The sequence below is a fragment of the Haemaphysalis longicornis genome, unplaced genomic scaffold, assembly GCF_048455015.1.
Source record: "Haemaphysalis longicornis isolate Haplotype H1 unplaced genomic scaffold, Haemaphysalis longicornis Haplotype H1 scaffold_2, whole genome shotgun sequence".
Taxonomy (NCBI): Eukaryota; Metazoa; Arthropoda; class Arachnida; order Ixodida; family Ixodidae; genus Haemaphysalis; species Haemaphysalis longicornis.
This window is the reverse complement of record NW_027526295.1, coordinates 263,756,240-263,776,153: the sequence shown is the minus strand read 5'-3', so window position 1 is coordinate 263,776,153 and position 19,914 is coordinate 263,756,240. Positions and strand designations below refer to the sequence as shown.

The 19,914-nt window shown below is 48.7% G+C and overlaps 1 protein-coding gene across 1 annotated transcript in view; it reads right to left on the bottom strand.

Moving 5' to 3' along the window:
- Ints4 (integrator complex subunit 4) overlaps positions 1-19,914 on the bottom strand; it is a 41,824-nt gene that overhangs the window by 5,071 nt on the left and 16,839 nt on the right. The window contains exons 13-20 of the mRNA XM_077700487.1: positions 15,775-15,926; positions 15,099-15,192; positions 12,769-12,849; positions 9,051-9,235; positions 6,649-6,807; positions 5,671-5,839; positions 3,497-3,617; positions 2,714-2,897 (exon numbers count right to left, since the gene is read on the bottom strand). Of these exons, the coding sequence (XP_077556613.1) occupies positions 2,725-2,897; positions 3,497-3,617; positions 5,671-5,839; positions 6,649-6,807; positions 9,051-9,235; positions 12,769-12,849; positions 15,099-15,192; positions 15,775-15,926 (1,134 nt within the window). The 3' untranslated portion in view covers positions 2,714-2,724. The remainder of the gene's footprint in view (positions 1-2,713; positions 2,898-3,496; positions 3,618-5,670; positions 5,840-6,648; positions 6,808-9,050; positions 9,236-12,768; positions 12,850-15,098; positions 15,193-15,774; positions 15,927-19,914) is intronic.

Here is a 19,914-nt window from a genome sequence, read left to right as displayed (position 1 = left end):
GAGCGGATCTCAGCTTTGAAATTTCGTGTCAGTACTCCTTTAAGCAGGTGCATTAGCCCTTCTCACGCCCAATTCTTGGCCAATCCCCCACGTGGGTATGCGCCATGTCAGCGGCCAGGCAGCGCGCGCCCATCTCCCCCCGTTGCCAAGGAACACGAGGAGATTCCTGGCCAATCCCCCACGTGGGTATGTGCCATGTCAGCGGCCAGGCTGCGCGCGCCCATCTCCACGTGCGCGGACATCGCCGGTGGACGCAGGTTCAGGGTCGCTTAAGAAGTGCATTGCACTTAAAACATAAACACAAAGGAAGCTAAAGCTCCGCGCGACATTTGTTAGACTGCACTTGCGGTCTGCAAGACCCTCCAGCAGAGACTAATGTGTAAAAAAAAAAAGACGAAATAAAGATCGTGCCCGTGTTTTCAAGTGCCGTGTGTTTGAGTGATGATAAAGAATTACTTGAGAGGTAGGTTGCAATGTGGCTAGATTCGTGCATGTTTTGTTTATAGTGCGGATTTTCGCTGGAGCATACGTTATAATCGGTTGACACTGTAATTTAGATAATTTGGAGCTTTTAAATGAAACAATTCTCATTTTAATTCCTTGTACCAGTGTATGCATGCATACAGTTGGCATCAAAAACTCCACAAAGTGAGTAATTCATATTAACTGTGCTCTAAGAAACAAAAATAAAATTTACCTTAAGAAATACGTAACTACATTCGGTTTTCGTGAGTTGTAGCATGGAGCCTAGTTGAAATTAGGCAGAATTTGCCTAACATGATAGGTGTTCTCCTCATCGCAGTTGATTTTGAAATGCTTCCAGCACTTCACGAGCCATGAGGTAAGGGGGGCGAACACAGGATTTGTGCTGGGTGCAGTCACAGTGCCTTCATAGCTGGGAGAGTTGTGAAGATTCTTTGTGAACGATGACGACATCATTGCTGAGCTTTTTCTCCACTACGCGGTCTGTGATGAGCAGTTGATTAAGGTCATTCCACAGCACCAGCCCGCCTAGAGAACTCTCGAAGCCTTGCTAGGGACATGTTGCCATTAGAATGACTGTCGTGCTGGTGTTATTCAAATACAGGAAATATTTTCCACCAACACTCAGTCATATCAGCAAGACAAAAATATGTAGACCCTGTGGATTTTCCCAACATTTAGCGTATATAAGTCGGAATATAGGTCGACCCCCTTACCTTGCGGCTGAGAAATGAGAGGAAAAGTCAAGTACACAAGATCATTTTATTGAAGCTATAAGCAGTTTAGGTTGTTCATTAGAGCCATCTGGCATCTTGTCTGACGACGACCTCTGCATAGCTGCCTCCCACACAGCAAGTCATTCTCAGTGCAGTCCGGGGAATTGCTTATGGAGCACTTCTTAAACGCTCGCAAGATCAATGCATCAGGAGGTGAGCGGCAAGCATGGGACACCCACATGCCGACCGTCAGGAAGGCCGGTATCTGAAGGTGGCGAGCAGGCGTCTTGGGGTGTTCGCCACCCATCCATTTTGTAGAGACGTCACACAATCCTCGCAAAAAAGGTCGCCACCTTGTCCTTAAGTTCTTGTTGCACAGAGCGGCACTCACGAAATGAGGTCTTCCGAGCATTCCATACTGAGAGCTGCCTCTTCGGCTTACGCCAGTATAGGGTGCAATCTCTTCGGTGACACTGAACTGGTGGCAGTCGGACGTGCTGCCATTGGGTTGGGCATACTAAACGACGTTTCTTTTAAATGCTGTGGTGAACTGGCGCCAACTACCCGAATTTGTCTTGAGCAAGAATAAAATAATATGCACACGCTCACTGACACCAAGAGAAGCAACAAAATAAAAGATGGCACCGCTTGGTATTGGTGGCGATGGGGCCTTTGCTGTCTGGACGTTCCCCCTACACTGCCTGGTTCCCGGATGGCAACTAATATTATGCCAATGACTGGAAGACGACAACGATGATGTGCACACGAGAAAGGCACTGGGTGTGTGGCACGAGCGTGCCTCGCGCGTCAAACGCTGGCCACTGCTCTATCCAATGCCCAAGCTATGTTCCTATCTCTTGAGCTTTAATAAATCGTCGGCAGCCATCCACGGCTGTGCAGACGCAACAACCGGTATATAAGTCGAGGGGTGATTATTTGGCAAATGTTTTGGTAAAAAATCTCGACCTATATTCCGACTTATACGGTACTCTGTCCACGGTCATCTATCACGCTTACGTGTGTTTTCCACTTAATTTGTGTGCCTCTCCTGCTTGGTCTTTTTCAAGACCGCAGTATATTGTAAATAAAATAAAATAATCAGTTTTCATAGTAATGAGTCAGAAATACAATGAAGAAGCTTGGTCCCCATGCAAACTGTCTACAATTTGAGAAATTTATATTACCAGGGGTCACATTAGCGAGGCACAACAGTGTAGTATGCGCGTTCTTAAATCACCACCCCTCTAGTAACTCTGTAGGAGGATAACTCCCCCAGCTCCACCACATCTGAATTCTAGCTTGTAGTTCTAACGGTATTCAGCTGTGGGCAGGTCCTGGGACATTAGGTGAATGCCAAACCCTAGCCTGGCCTCGATGCAATATTTTTTGGCGGCCTCATCCTTTCAGGCTGACTCATTGAAGAAGGCCAATGAGCCGCTTCTTGTCCAGCCCAGCAAGGCTTCACGCAGCCGTGACTGTGCATGCTTTGAGGGGAAAACAGCACTGCCGCCCACCATGTGGTGCCTCAGAGGCCCCTCTTGATGGGCTTGGGGGCGATGTAGACACGAACGGGCTTGCACAACTCGATGGTGTGGTCCTCTACGCGGAGCCCCGACCGCTGGCTGCTGCTGCCCTTGCTGTGTGCCGCCTCGGAATCCGTGAAGTCCAGCACCAGGCCCATCTCGACGTGCAGGGCCTCTGCATACACACAGACACACACGTTCATGCCAGTCTGTATGCCATAACAACAATCGCTCTGGATGGCTGCCTAGATTGAAATGGTGAGAAGACTGTTCGACTCGGTGCAGTCAGTTGCCCACCTACAAAGTGCCCCCACGTGACAGCCACTTTGAGGAAGGACCTGTAAAATGCTAATGTGGTCCCGACATTGTTCAAGCAGCTGGCTTTACTTGCATGTGGCTTATATCGCCCTCACCTGAAGACCAGCGAACGAACCGGGACTCCAGCCAGTGCAACAGATACTACAGGCCATGAGCCAGTAATGCTTGACCAACTGATACCGTTCCACTTCCTACTCGCCGCGGTGGCTCAGTGGCTACAGCATTGTGAGGTCGCTGGTTCGATTCCCGGCCGCAGCGGCCGCTTTTCTGATGGAGGCGAAAAGTAAAAACACCTGTGTGTACGAGATTTCAGCGCAGGTTAAATATCCCCAGGTGGTCAAAATTAATCCGGAGCCCTCCACTACGGCGCACCTCATCGCCTGCATTGCATCGGCGCGTTAAACCCTACAATCAATCATCGTTCCACTTCATTCCAGCTTTGTGATTCCTGCTCACCTGACCAGACGCCGTGCGAGAGAAGCACGGTGGTATAGAGCCGGTACTTGAGGTCTTCCAGCTGCCTGAAGTCCGCCAGCCGGGGCAGAATCAGCTGCACCTGCTTGTCTGGGTACCTCACCTGCAGTGGACCCCAGCAACCTCAAACAGGTGCCACAGTGTGGTGTGCACCCACAGGTCAGGAGCCGCTTCCAGCACGTGGCAACAAGCAAGGCTCCTGGCCCGTGCAAAAGAGCACTGCCACAGCACAAATACTGCCAGTAATATGCACCAAATATCCTAGAGATGCATTTTTGTCAAAAAGCTCACTATGAAGCTTGCTGGACAGAGTGGGAGATGGCGCTCATAAATAGCTCGCACCGCATTCGTGCCACTAAATCACCAGCGGTTGCAAGTTATTGAATGAGCAATGCCGATGTGGGCGAGCAAGCTTGCTGCCAAGTTATGACTAAATGTTTTCTGCTCACACATTTTGTATGAGTTTTTAAATGGATGACCATGCCCTTACATCCTATCAAAGCAAGCTGAGGCTTGGACTAAAGGAGGTCCCAGCAACACCCCCCCTCCCCCGAGTACAGTTCAAACAGCAGTGCTTGGTCCGATGCATGCATGCACACACAATGCATATACAACATGATTACGCTACATTGTGCGTCATTAAATTCGAGAAGTGAATGGTACAACATGGCACTGGAAAGGTAACAAAATTCCAATAATAACAGAGCTCAAAGTGCATACACAACAACAACAAGGTATACATACATCAACAGCATCTTGCAAAATGCATATTTAAATTTGGTAGGTAAATGACTAAGCAAACAAAAGCATGAGCAGGCAATTAAAACAATTACTGCAAAATCCTAGGAAATGGCCTCCTCCTTAAAGATAACATGCCATGGTACTTCGCGAGATTTGTGCCTCCCCCCCTCGCAATATGCACCCCCACCACCACGCCGACCGCCGACTGGCCAGGGCTAGACATCTGCAGCGCACATTCCCTCCCTCCCAGCATCATTTATACGTCGACGCAGCTAGCTACCACGATAAGCCGGCTTTCGCCACAACCGTCATTTCATCACTCGACAGCCCTCCCTTGGACGCACTCACGATACATACAACATCAGCTACCGCTGCGGAGGAGGCGGCTATCTCCCTTGCCCTAGTACAGTCTCCCACACCCAGAGTTGTCCTTTCGGATTCTCAGTCGGCAATTCGCAACTTCTCTGCAGGGCTAATCTCCCCACTCGCCCTCAAAATCCTCTCCCGCAAAACACCATCCCACCCCGTGGCTCTGCTGTGGACCCCGGCCCACACGGGAACAGAAGCTAATGAAGCGGCCCACCGTACAGCTCAAGCTCTTGTCACCCGAGCAGGCCAATCTTTTGGCTCTACCCACGGCACCCCCAGCTTCCGGGATGCTCTAGTCTTGTATAGGGACATTACCCAGCACTTCCGCCTCCTCCGCAGGATATATCCTCCCCCACACCCTTCCCTCACCCACGAAGCCGCTCGCCACTGGCGGCTACTTCAAACCCACACAACCCCCTGCCGAACTCTCCTACACCGTATCAACCCCAATCTCTACCCTTCGCCTCTTTGCCCTCAATGTCTCCAGCCGGATACCCACTACCATTCCCTTTGCGAGCGTCCCCACAACCCATTTCCCCCTTTTCCTTCCCCCCTAACACTGGGAGCAGACCCTGGAGAGCTCCGACCCGGAAGTGCAGTTGGCACTAACCAACCGGGCCGCCCAGGTCGCGGAGAAGATCGCATCCTCCGCCACCCCTCTCCCCTAGACCAGTTTGCAAATAAAGTGTTTCTCCTCCTCCTCCTCCTCCCCCTGGTTGCACAGTGCAAGATGGCCCACCCAGCCATTTCTTCACCTGCGTGCTGAACATCGTGCACAAGTTCCCTTTGTGATGTTGCAGCATCTCCACGAACTGCAAATGCACAAGTTTACAACCTGAAATACCGAACAACTGCGTTGAAGTGCGTGATGCTCAAGCCTAAAGTAACTGCTCCACAATGCGTATGATTTGTGCAGCTGCAAGACAAGGGACAGGCTGCAAGGCCTGCTTGCAACTGTGCGTTAGTGATGCTCAATGGCTGTGCTGCACTGCATGCACTAGCCTGCTCAGCTGCAGCCCACAGAGACCCCGATCCATCGTGCTTACCTTGACACGGATGTTCCTGATATCTTGGACGCTCTCAATCTCGGCATCCAGGGTGATTGGCAGCACAAGCCCTGCTGTAAACTTCTGTGGCAGGTCAGTCTCCCCAGCAGGCTCGTAGAGTACAGCACGTGTTTGCTTTATGCGCTCCAGACCCACGTTGGGCTGGACCCTGTGTTAAAGCAGCAGCCATACACACACATTGTCTTGCATGGATCCAACTAGTATGTGTTATGCAATGGTGCCTACAGCTGGGGACAACCAGTGGAGTTTTCGTAACATTTTCAACACTACAATGCATTTAGGAAGTCAATAAGCAATGAGGATGATGTTGGTGCACTCCGTACTGGGATTGAACAACTCCCCTGTTGTGTCCCACTGAAGGTACCATAAAGTTACATTCAGCTTGTACTACACAGGAACTTCGCTCTTGAAACTGCCATGCTATTCTGCACCTTCTGCAAAAGTTTTAGATACATTTTTTCCAACAGAAAGACCACGCTAGCTTCCAGAAAGGGAACCATAAGTACTGTGGTAATCAGAAACAGCCATTACTATTGTTATTTCTGCCCATTAAAGCTGTTTTATAGCGAGATGTCCTGTGTGTGCGCGCAGCATTTTCGTGCATATCAAGAAACTATAAATTGTCGAATGTGGCTACGCTCCCAAGCAACTGTTTTCTGACAGAGGTGCGAAAACAACAGCACTTGTGCGTACAAGGTTTTTGTGCAGCTGGCCTAGCACTCCAGCGTGAATCAAATTTGTCACTGTAGTGAATCATTGAACTCACAAAATTCTACTTATTTTGATGACAGCCTACGAAAACTTGCTCGGAAGCAAGCTTTGCCTACATATGCTTCAAGAGAATGCCCAAAATGCAGTTGTTTGACTTAACAAGGACTCCATATCTCTACAAGCGCAGAACCACTCACACCCCCTATCCAACATACTGCTGATTTGTGACGGCGGCGGTGTTGTTACCCAGTGTGGCTGAAGCGCAGAGTGGGGCAGGAATGCGCCTGCAGCAGGGGCTGCAGCACACGCGCCACCGCCCCAGGCTTGGGCTCCTCCAAGGCGTCCACCTCGCGCAGCATGGCTGCTGTGAACGCATCCGGCTGCACGCTCTGCTCCTCCAGGAACCTGCAAAGGGCAGAAGAAAAGAGGCACTGAGACCCCGCCCTGTGCAACGCAAACAAGTGGCCAATTTCAGCACCATGACGCTCACAGTCAGGGAATGTTACTGCAATACAGACCCCCACGTTAAATAAAACGAAGTGCCACAAAGGCAAGCTGAACAATTTGATAAGTGCAAAACTGTAGAAAAAGAAATAACTTTTAGTAGTGACTCATAAGACTGAGACATGAATGGCCAATGAGCCTCTGTGGTCTTTGATTATGTAGTTGATCCAGCAATGAGAACTCGAGTGAGATCTCCTCTGCTTGTTTCAGTCTCTCTTTGGCTGCAGGATCCACCATTTCCGCATGCAATGCCACTTCACTGCACTAAGGCTACACATGATGACATTACGAGAAAAGGTCAGCTCGTCATAACTGAATTGCGACATTGCATTTGGTTACCAATGTCATCACTTCTGCCTATGACATGACAGACAGTGCAATGTAGGCTGCAAATGTACAAAGAAGGCCCACTATGGGCTTTGCTTCAGAGCTACCTTTCGCTATATAGTTGGCTTCGCCTAGAAGAAAACTGACCACCAATGATGCCACTTCTGATTATGACGTCAGGTCTGTTGCGTGACAATCCTCTTGCAAATATTGGGCACACCTTGAGCTGCGACATCCCCCTTGCAATGACCTCAAGGAGAAAAGTTTATCCGTGCTACTCTATGGTGTCACATAACAGACACGGCTACTAGAGTCTCCACGGGGTCAGGGAAATAGGCTAAGCAAGCCCATGCGTCCACAGGTGCCACCTTGAGAGTGGGGGGAACACGATCACGGGCGTTTGTGACGTGGAAAAGATGTTCCCAAAAGATGCTAATACAAAACGCTTGCACAGTGTAGACTGCTTATAACGTATGTCATGAGAGCCGCCAAAATACGCACTATAAGCGGTACCGCACTATAAACAAAACATGCGCGAATACAACCATATTGCAACCTATTTCTCAAGTCATTCTTTGTTTATCATCACTAAAACGAGTGGCACTTAAAAACAGGAGCATGGTCTTTATTTTGTCTTTTTTTTTTTCTCCACATCAGTGGCTGCTGCAGGGTCTTACAAACCGCAAGAGTGGTCTTACAAACGGCGAGTGCAGCTTTAACTTCCTTCTTGTTTGTATTTTTAGCGAGCACGGCTGCGTTTCTTTGCGTCCATGAACGGATGCCACAGGACAACGTGATGAGAACGTAAGCGGGGTTTTTTTTAAGGGGGAGGGGAGGGGGCTCACTATCTTCCAATGTGTGTCGAGCAAGGGCAGTTGTTATCACGCACATGCGAACTAAAGGGTGCCTATTTTTTTAGATGCGACGCTGAGAGCATCTCTTGTCGGCGGCCCTGTCCTTCCTGCGTGCGTCCGTTGTTGTTGTCCGCAGCCACTCTCCCCCTCTCCTTTCCGATAGCGAACACTCTCTCGCGAGGGGCATTGGATTAGATTCGATTGTATTGGCTTGGCTTGGATTGGATTAAAGTGGATTGTGTTGGATTGTGTTGCGTCATAGCCGCGGCACTCTCTCTCTCCGCGGTCCCCTCTCCTTCGGGCACGCTGCGCATATAACCGGTGTGCCACTCTCCGGCGGCCTTTCGGTCGACGGTTGCTCTCCGCTTGCGCTTGAACCCCCCTCAGGGTCGCATCACACCAGGGTTCCCGCGAGGGGAGGTGGGCGTAATTTTTTTTCTTTTGTGTGTCGAAATAGAGGAGAGCAGGGATTGTGTGTTGTGCCAGATGGTTGAATTTATCCTTTTTTTTTTCTTTTGTGACCCTAAAATGATGCCCCAGCTGCGCCGGTCGATCTGTGGACGCGCCAAAAAACAGCACTATAAAGGGTGTTGTGCTTCGGCCAACTGCGTTTTAAGCGGGATGCTTATGCATTCAGTTCTATGGGAGGCAAAACGGTGGTCACAAAAACTTGCATTATATCCAATTCTGCACTGTAAACAGTTAAGCTATAAATGGTCTACACTGTATTTTCGTCTATGCTCGTTTTTGTTGAAGCATAACTGCGTCAGCAATATTAGCCACACGTCAGGAAAAACTAAAACAAAAAACTGCATGGCACAAATTTCCAGAGTTATGGAATCAATAACAGGTGTGCATGCAGAGCTGCCACAGCTGTCATTTGTCCAAAAACTTGCATTAAAAACATGGTCCCTAACATCACCGAGGATGGCAGCAAAGCCCCACTGGATCCAGTGCCCTCACCCCTGGAGGGCCTCCAGCTGCTCCAGGAAGGCCTCGCAGAGCCCCAGAGCGGAGGCGTTGCTTCCCCGGATCACCACCACCAGCTGCAGGGCCAGGGCTCGCAGCCGCAGCTGCCGCAGGGCCCCTTCCTCTCCCGCCTGCAGCCCCAGGAACTGACGCTGCAGCACAAACGTCTGCTGCAGCAGCTGCAAAGGGAGTTCGATGCGGAACAGTTGGACAGGATGGGATGTGAAAAACCACAGCGCTCGGACTCAAAATTCCACTGCCCCATGCCCTCAGCAAGCCCTTAAAGGGACACTGAAGTGATATGTAAACATTGCGGGATTACTAGCACAAATTGTAGCCCGGAGTCCCCAGGCCATGTTTCGACCACTCTGGGCGCGTTTACGCGATTTTATTTAGTAGAAAAATTAATTCGAAAATGCTGTCCTCCTCTCTTTACGCTCGCCCATTTCCTGTGGCGTTTTCGTGTGACGTCAGGAGGTGCCGAGCTCGCAATTGGCTGCGCTACTGCACGGCTCCCCGGCCTTCAGACAGAGTCAGTCGGCCCAGCGTTTCGTCCGCCGGCCGCCGACGGGTCGTCGCAATTCGTTCGCTCAGTTGAAACGAAGCCAGGACACGTTTGTGAATGGAAGAATGTGCCTTTCTTTACTTGGTTAGTTTGTACACTGTATCTAGCTCCAAGTCAAGGCGCTTCACACAAGCGCTGACTGGTAAGCCAGTAGGAAAATATTAGGGATGGGTGAATATAGATTTTGAGGTTCGAAGCGAATTCGAAGCGAATAGTAATTTGGTCAAATAATTTCGAATCGAATAGTTCGAATAGTACTCATTGCAAATCACAAAGACAAATGAGCAACTTGTGACCTGACTAATGTACACAATTTTTTCTAATAATTAGAACTCACGTAGGCACAGCATTGTGTAAAACTATTACCAGTTGAACATTTATTGCAAAATCTTACACACAGCTTTCTTTTGCTGTATTCACAAGTTTTCATGAAGAAATGCTTGTTGCGCCACATGCTCTAGGTGCAGCAGTTTCCGCCGGCTGCTCATTCACAAGTTTAAGCGCCGCCTAGAAACTCGCAGAGTTAAGCGCCGCCTAGAAACTCCGCTAAAAAAAGAAGTATTGTAGCCACTAGTATCCTCGGCCGTAGCCAAGCAAAGCGCAAGTGGCTGGCCGCCATTTTGAATAGGCTTGCTTAGTGCGGCGTACTGCCGCGCTGTGCGAGCCTATTCAAAATGGCGGCATGCCTATTCAAAATGGCGGCCTGTACAAGTCTGCTGGCTTGGTGCCGCTATGTTCGGAGCGGTGTCGTTTCAGTGCCGCCTTTTTTTTTTAACCTAAAGTGTGCTGGCGGCCGAGAGCTTCGTCGAACCTCTAGGCAAGGCAGCAACTCGGTAGTGCCGGCACTGATAATAGAAATGTCCGCGTCGGTGGGTCTTGAGCCAAGCCTGGGGTAACTCTCGGAAGGCTTGACCGAAAAGCTTGGCTTTTAGCTGCCTATTCGGGAGCATCGAATAATTCGAAAATATCGAATACCTGCATTCGGATCGAAGCGAATAACGAATAGAGAGCTATTCGATCGAATATTCGACAATACCGAATATTCGCCCATCCCTAGAAAATATAAGGCCTCTTGAAGGCGGGAGAAGAGTCAGCGAAGTCAATATAGGTACTAAGGAAATAAAATCAACTGATATTTTTACCGTACAGCGTAAAACTAGGGTGCGGGAAGCACTTTTTTGCGCTGGGCGAACAACCACAGCGGTCAGCAGCACGACTACGCATCTGCGAACGCTTTTCCGTCTACGAAATGCAATTGCTAGACGTGAGCTATTGTGGAAACTCGGGGTACGCTTACTGCACGAGCGTAATACAACAAATAGTCACCTAAGCTGCTTGAAATGCCAAAACTAAATAAAAGTGTAAACATGGTGTACAATATATACCTTATATTACCAAGGTTGGCTGAGCCGGTCTCGCTGCTTAGTGGTCTGGGGCGCTAGGTGTGTTGTCGCAAGTGTTTTGCAAATCACGAGTTCGAGTCCCCGCGGGTACGTGCTTTTTTTTTTTTTTTTTTGTAAGTTAACTTTTTCGTTTTCTGCTGATGTTTTCTACATTGAGTTCACCTTTTTTTTCGGCCGCAATGTTCATGGCTCCACGAACTAGTTCACAGAACGCGCGCAGGCTGGCACTGGCGTGCTAGCGAGTTCTCGTTGGCGTGCTGTTGCCATAAGCACCGACTGCTTGCGGGCAGTGGGCACAGGCCAGAATGAACAGACCCTTGGCCTGGTGCGAACACGCTTTTTACGGTACAGGCATGAGTGAGGCAAGCTCCAAATATGGGGGAAAAGCGCATGACATTTGGGCGTCTGCGGGTACGCGGAGGGCGTCCATGCACTGCGTAGGCCTTGGCTAGTGAATGCTACGATTCCAAGCCGTCCTGGGAGGCTTATCTTTATGCATTTTCACAGCTGACAACATGGCAGAAGCGCGGTACGATGATTACTGAGTTATTGAGAATGCCCATCTAACAACGCCACCAGTTGTGTTTTACAGAACCGAAACCGAAACCGAAACTTGTTTGGTTGCTCACCTTGGGCATCGTCCAATCACGGTGCCCCCTCCTCCCAACGTCACAGCCTTAGTTGGTGCGGCCGCCGCAAACCGCGCATGGTAGTTTTTCTTCTTTCGCGCTTTGTAAAATAATTACCGATTTGTCAACCGGATAAACGATGAAAAGTGTGCTAATTTGAGCCAGTCTACGCAGTCCAAGCAAAAACGGGAGCTTGACAAATTCACTTCACTGTCCCTTTAACCCGGAGAAGACACTGGTGCTACCAACACTGTGGCCAACACTGCCTTTCAATCACCCCCAGTTCTGCAGGGGCCGTCATTGTTTCGTGAGGACCCTGAGGCAATGGTTGTTGAAGAAAGAGATGATACAGCAAACACATGCTTCACCGAGCACTGGCTTACAAAGGAAACAAAGCCACAACAGATTGCCAATATTCGTCAGCAATGCTCTGCAGACTGGAGCATGTCTGCACTTGTCACTGCTGCCCATTTTTTAACTGGTTCACCAGCCATTGACCATTAGGAGTGCCACTGCACAGCTTACTTTGCTGCCCGCAAAGTTTTGCTTGCTGTCTTGAATGTAACAGGGCTTAGGAAGATACAAAATCAGTTTCGCATTTATGATGATGACACTGTGTTTACTCCAAGGTATTAAGCATTTGACGTCTTCAGGCCCATTCACACTTGCGACAAAAGCGAGCGAAAGTGACGGGAATTCTGTCGCTTTATCGCGAGGAAATCGTTTCTGTTGTTTGGTCTGGACCAATTTTTGTCGCCGCAACAGAAATCGTGTCGCTATGTCACAAGTGTGAACAGGCCTTTAGAGCTCCTTGCTGCTGGTAAATCACGATAAAAAATAGCAAAGCATGAGCATCCACTCATTATTTTTTACCCCTATACTCCTCAGCCATCATTTATTTCTTCCATGGTCAGTTAGAAACTCAGCTTTGGGCATTTATTGCTATGCACCTGACAGTGCAATTCACACAACGGTTTTGTAACATTTCGCAGCATGCAGCTGCATGCAGCCGCTCTCTGCTCCGTGAGTCTGGCATTGATTGACACTTTCACACCGCTTCCCCAGAATTGTTTCTTGCATCAGAACCAAGGATCGACACAGACAAGTGCACTTGCCTGCTCCAAAAGGGACTTGACGGCGTTGCTCTGCAGGGGTGATGCTGCCGACAAATTGAGCCAGCTCTTGTTGGACAGGATCTGCAGCAGAGGCCCCCTCTCAGACAAGAAGGCGTGCATTCTCCACAAGGAGGCAGGCACGCGAATCACAAAGGTTGCTCACTCATCTTTCTGCTTCGGTCTCCTAGACCACATAACACAGCTGACGTGTTTTGTTCTGCCTGCACATTATTTTTGAAGTCAGCAGCCTGTCTTTGCACACTGTGCCTTTATTCCTGTCATCTACTGCACAGGGGTGGAAGCGGGCTTGAGCCTTTCGGAGCAGCTCAGGGAGCAGGAATACGGCTGTTTTGGAGCAGCTTTGGAGCATCATAAGACGAGTTTTTGAGCAGTGCAAGTCTGTTTGGAAGCACATTTCTAGAGAGTCAAAAATTCTTCAGTTGCAATTTTTTATTTCCTGTAAACACACACAAAAAAATAAAATTGTACTCATACGCATGAATTTGAGACACAAGGTCTGATGTGTGTATGCGATGCGTTGTCGGCGTTACAGTGTATGTACCAGAAGATAGAGGTGTGTTGTTCAGGGCCAATTAGGGGGGTCCCTTTTGCGATGAAAACTTCTGCTGAGGAGCTCCTGTTGGAAGCAGCGCCTTTGGCGGCCGCTGCTTTCAAGTTGGTTTCAGAAGTTTTGTTTTCTAAATTAATCCCCATTTATTGCCCGAAATAGTATTATTCCTTCATTTCACGACATAAAGTTTTATAAAACCCGCCAAATAACTGTTTAGTTTGATTTGAAGACTTATAGGTGGCGCTGGCTGCAACAGGAGTTCTTTCGAAGACGCCTGCTGCTCCATACAATTTTTTCATCGCAAAAGGGACCCGCGTTTGCCATTGGTTTTTCCCCCGCATGACACACCTTATCTTCTAGTACACTGTTTTGCCGTCGCTCCGTCCACTGTTTTCGCTCCAAAGTTGCCTCTTTGTTTAGGTGCTCCAGCTGATTTAGATATGTGCAAGGGAAATCCGAGCAGGAAAAAAAAAACGTTTATCGACTTAAAGTGAAAATGAATAGTGCTATTAATTTATACATTGCATTTTATATGTTCAGTACAGCGGTTTGGGAACGTATTGCACAGACGATTCCGCTCGTTCATGCTGCTGGTACCGCTGGCAACATGTGTCTACCAGGTGTCTGTATTGTGGGTGGAGAGCGCACAAGTCGGCAGCAATGGCAGAGAGCTGCTCCCCACAAAATACTCGGAACTGCCACTGGTGCCTCCTCAGGGCTTTAAAAAAAACTTTCACAGTGACACCACTATGATGGACATTGTCAGGCCTTCATTGGCCGTGGCCGCACGACGATTGCAACGATAGCATGACTGCATCTGGCTCGCTAGTTGCACGTCGTAAGCCTCCTCCAACCAGCGTATGACGCCAAAAACGGTCCTAACGATCAGTTGTAACGATCAGTCCCATGCCAATCGCATGCTGTAGTCGTGCATGTGTCGCGCGCTGAACTCTTTTGTTACCACGGAAAAATGGCCAAAGCCCGCACCCCAAGTCCACTCCCAAGTCCCGTGAAACCACACCGCCAAGTGGAGAGAAAGAAATCGTGGCGAGCGATTCAGAGCCTTAGTCCCTTAGGGAGTATGCCAGAGCGTGCCACATCACGAATGACAGCTCAATGAATTAGTCTCTACTACTCCCTGTGCAATGCGACTGGCACTAAACATCATATCACTGTTTCCCCACATTTCGCAGAACAGCACTTGGGAGCAGTTTCGGTGCAATATTGCTTTTTGGACCAGGATAGCGCAAGAAAGGTGGATTAGTGCAGTGCGGTACTAATGGCACAGCACTTCCACCGCCGACTGTTCACTTCTGTTTATGGCTGCTGGACTGTTTTTTTAGTGGCAGTGTCATACTTCTCCCTGCAATGGGTGAAAGGCATGGCCTTTGCTACTTTTTCTAGAATAACCAAAGTGAAGCTAATAGCTCTTTTTCTGATATCACCTGAACTGCCTCCTCTGACTGGGTCAATCTGTTTTGCTATCAGTAACCTTTGCAAGATTTGAAGCAACACAACCAATAGAAGAATGTTTGGAATGCAATCCAGTTGCAGTGGTATCAAACCCAAGACTAATCTACTTTTCCCTCATGTATGAAGACATATAGAGACAAACACAATAAATTGTGCGCGAATACAGGTGAAGTGCATGCAAGGGCACACCAGACTCAACATGTTCCTTGCAGCTCCGCATAGAATGATGGGATCTGCCGGTCAGTAATGAGTGTGCGGGTAAGCAGTGTGCAGAAAAGACACGCACCTTTGCGAGCAGCAGCTGGCACCGAATGTACAGGCTGGCACAGGTGGCTGCCGCCGTCAACTGGGGCTCAATCTCGGCCAGCCTCTGCAGGTCGCTGCACAACCAGCCGTCGTAAGCACACTACTAACACACACTCTTTTGGCAGGTCACCACTTTTGCGAAACTAGGCTTGTGGTTATCAGACAGCAACAGTAGACAGGCAAGGTGGTAGTTATTAAGGCCTCAACCTGAAAACAACAGAGCACAGAACAGCCAGGCCTGCTGTGCGGCTACACGTCTGACAGTGGCAAAGGCACCCTGGATAAATCCCGACTCTGTGCAGCACTTCCTCAGCATGCAACAAAATGTCAGGTGGTCTTTTCGTACTTCTGTCACTGCCACCTCTCTTATTACGTAACTGCCATTACCGCAAATAACAAAGCGCAGACCAGCAGTAATGATAGGAGAGCTCTATAGAGGCATGTCAAAAAAATACAAGGGCCTGGCTAGGACTGATTGCACGAATACCATGCAAAATTAGTGCCTGCTACTATACCAGGCCTTGAGAAATATAATCTGCTGCAGAAGGCTGGTTAAGGAGGTGTTGCGCGAGTGGCCCTCCACCTTGCTGGAAGTGAAGTAAAGTTGGGGGGGCTAGCACAGGCCCTGGGCAGAGCGCGCTCAAAGAGGGACCCACCGTATGGAGGTCTCCAGCCAGCCCTGCCTGGCCGCTGGGTGCCGCAGCTCGGCAGCTGATGCCCGCTCCAGGGCTTGCAGGAGGAAGCTGTGCGACTGGGCCAGGGAGCAAGACGCCACCCCCTCCGGGGGGCCGCTCTGCTGGTTGGGAAGCTGCAAACGCCACAACAGGCTCCCTTCAGAGAATGCACCAACACACGACTAATCCGAAACGCCCTGTTCGGTCGGACAAAGGGGAGCCCATCCCAGTTTCAGATCAGTGTATCTGTTTGGGAAACTACATTTAAGACCTAACCCAATACATTGCTGCAAAGGAAAGCTACACAGCGTTTTCAAGTGTTCGAGAAAAAATTTGATGTCAGCCCAAAGCTGTAACCTGAAACCACCTTATGCAATGTCCTTTAGCACTTTTCTGCCCACACTTATCCAGATTGATAGGAGTTTATTGATGTGATTAGTACCGTATTTTCCGGTGTATAAGTCGCGTTTTTTTTCTGAAATTTTCGTTGCTGTGTCTTATCTACCGGTGCGACTTATGTATGGAATAAATCCGGTTTGCAGCGGCCGCGCGTGGCCAGCGCACGTTAAGACACAGCTCTATGGTCTAAATGAATCCGAAGCCCACCGCTACGGCGTTTCTCATAGCCCATATGTCGCTTTAGGAAGTTAAACCAAAGAATTTGCAGCTTTTTCTAGTCAAAAACAATGATAATGGCCTGCGACAACCGCGCGCCAGTTTCTGCCATGCGCAGTAACCACAGTTCATAATAATTTCAAAGTAACATTAAACTGGGTTGCAAAAACAAAATGTAGCTTATAAATTATTACAGAGAGTTATTCTGAAGGAGGTAAACGTGCTGCGAATTTTTAAAATGATAGCTTGCTGATAAATTTCGATTTTCGGGCCGCTTCCGTTCGCGTCACTTCCGTCCGCCATGACACCTTTATTGCGCTGATTTACGACAGCACGCAAGAGACGCGCGACGTTTGGAGAGGTGGCCAAATGGGTTTCCGACTCTTGGGACTCCATTTCTACAAAAACAGTTGTAGCCGGAATCATAAAGGCCGGAGTGATCCGGTCCGCGAGTGGTGACGAGGTTGGCGAAGTAGACATCAGTGAGTCGGAGGACGACAGCGATGCTCCGGCGGAACTCCACTTGAAGTTGCTGAAATATTTGTTAGCGATTCGGAGGAAGAAGACTTCGATGGTTTTGCCTAAATGCCGTCTGTAAGTACATGCCATCTGTGTATATCAATAAACTATTTTTGAGAAGATAGTTCCGTCTAGACTTGGGACGGTATATACACATGTCTAGCCCTCCTTACCGGGGGATGCGTTCATGGGCGGCGGCCGCCGCCGCATCCATGTACTTTCGCCACACTTTCTAATGATCTGATTCCCTATGAGTTTACCTAATTAACAAGTGCATCTTGTAAACCGGTGCGTCTTATACAACGGTGCGACTTATATACGTTTTTTTCGGAAAAACTGTCATTTTGAGGGGGGTGCGACTTATACAAAGGTGCGACTTATAGACCGGAAAATACGGTAATAATACCAGAGTCCTTCAATGCTTTACTGGTCACAATACTGCTCCGTAACTCTATGGGCGAGCTTCCTACGCTGCCTTTAGCAGCTGCGTGGTGGTGCTACCATCTGCATGGGGCACTCCTCGGGCGGCGTAGCGCTGGCCAGAGCGATGACGAGAACACGGCCACTTTAAGGTGTTTGGGGCGAGAATGACGTGCAGCGGGCTTCTCACGCTGTTTATTATTATGTGACCTAATTAGTGTATTTAAAGGACGATGTCAAATATGTGTTGTATCCTGGATGGCTGTTCTGGTACAAGTTTACAACACGAATACAGTATAACCTCGTTACAAGAGACACTCAAGGAACCAAAGAAACGTGTCTCTTGTAACCAAGGTCTCTTGCATGCAATGTTTCTAACATGGGGAACATAGGAAAACCGACCAAACCGTCTTCATTCAAGTGTCTCTTATAACCAAGTGTCTCTTGTAACGAGGTTCTACTGTAGAGAGAAACCCCATTCATACGTTTTTCACCGGACTTGGAAAACAAAACGTAACAACCAGGAAAACGCCACAGTGAGGAAACATTCGACTCTATGTGAACTGCGCCGGGACTAGACAAAAACAACGTACCGGCCGGGAAAATGCAACACTTAGGAACATAACAGCAGGGTTCTACTGTAGTTTCACTGTTGTGTTTACCCAGCGACGAACAGCAGCATGAGAAACAGAAGCAAGCTATTCTGCGGCAGGAAGCGGGCGACTTCAGCTTTGACTCCAAGCATACGTGTATTTGAGAAGCATTTTTAAGCCACTGGCATCATTAATGCCGATTAATCCACTGTCAAATTCGATGTGGTGCCACTACAGTGTGCCAAGCGTGACGCCGTCCAAAGCGGCGTTGCCGCCTGCTTCCAGCCTTCAAGCCGCTATCTTGAGTGCTGGCAAGACTGAACGGATAAACGACGTCACTGAGTGTGCTCCAAATTGCCGAAGAGATCATTACCCAATTAACTGCAAATAAAATCGTTTGTGCTTGCGTCTACATGGGCATTGTTGGACAGGTTTTGCTCGACAGTCCCACAGTTTCAGCTGCTTTTGGTTGCTGCACCCACTTTGTGGGAACGTCGGCTGAAGTGATCCACTTTTTTCTTCGATGCCGCCTGCATTTTCTCACGCCAGAAAAAACTAAGCAATAGCGCGCAAGACGACAGCAACATGACCAACTTGTGGAGGGATAAAATGAAGCTGACAAAGCAAAAATGTGCCCTTTTGCGAGCGTCCTAGACTTGTCGTATACAACACAAGCTGAACTAAAATACTGATTTTGCCTGCTGCGCAACTTAGAAGCTGTGGTTTAATTACCTGCTCACAAACTCTCACTGCCTTGTGCCCAGGTTCGCACAAAGATTTCTAATGCCTTTGTGCTCTCACTTTCCATAATCTGTTTTTGCTGTGTGTTGCGCATATTAAAACACAAGAACTAAATTCATTGCATTTACTCTGGATCATGCTAGTTTGCCTCCCTGTGAGAAAGCCTGTGAGAAAATCCATTTGAATCTTCATTTTGTGCCTTTATATTTGATCTAAAAGCGTCGCTGTGGAAAGACACAGTGCAGCCTGCCTGTCTGTGTTCGGGTCCCTTGTTGTTTTGCAGGTTTCCTAAGTCCTGGCAGGTATGTATGGGGCTTTCACTGTGATTATTATTATATATATGGCATGATCTGTGCATCATAGCACGATTAACTTTTTAATTCCATAGTCTGAACAAAGTATTTATGCTTTTTTCATATCATTACCAAGTAGCAGCCCCTGACTGCCAAGCTCCCATCTTTGCAATGGTTCTACGTTCTGGGAAAAAAAAAAGGAAAGAAAACCATGGAAATTGTTTTTAGATATCTGTAAACATGATGATGCACTAAAGCTCAAGGACTCAGGTGCATTCATTGGCTGTGGCAGGAGTAAGTAGGGAGCAAATTGAAAAAAAGATCCACCATGAAAGGCAGGCAGTGTATGCTAACAAAGATTGAACTAGGGAAAAAAAATTTCAGCTAAATCAGAGCAGAGTGATGAAATGCAGTGAGAACTCACATGCCGAGACGGGGCAAACATCAGAGACACTTGCGGCACGCACGGCCACTGGATGCCCCCTCAGCGGCGGTGCCGCCTGCAGTGGTGCAAGCTGTCCCCATATTAAACTGGCGCCAAACTTTCGTGACCAGTAAAAGCACTGAAGAACTCCGATAATACTAACAAACTCGTCGCATATTAAAAAGTGTAGATGTCTCTCTTTCTCCACCCCATTGCACTGCTGGGGGCAACGCTGCCCTGACTCAGAACATTATCCAACCTAATCCTGCAGTAACAAATTTTAGCAATTAGCAACAAAATTAAACCCAGTTTCACCCGGTGTGAAATTTGCTGAAACAGCGGAGCTGTGGTTCTCTTGCGTCGGCTCGAACGTCAATGGGCGCTTCGTCGAAAATAGCAGCGCCGTCACCGCGCACATTTTACAGTTTGAGCAAAGGAATCGACAGCTGAACACCAGTGGCGGAAAACTCCCTCCCCCGTCCTTCCCCTATGGGGAGGGAGAGGAACCCACCCCTGC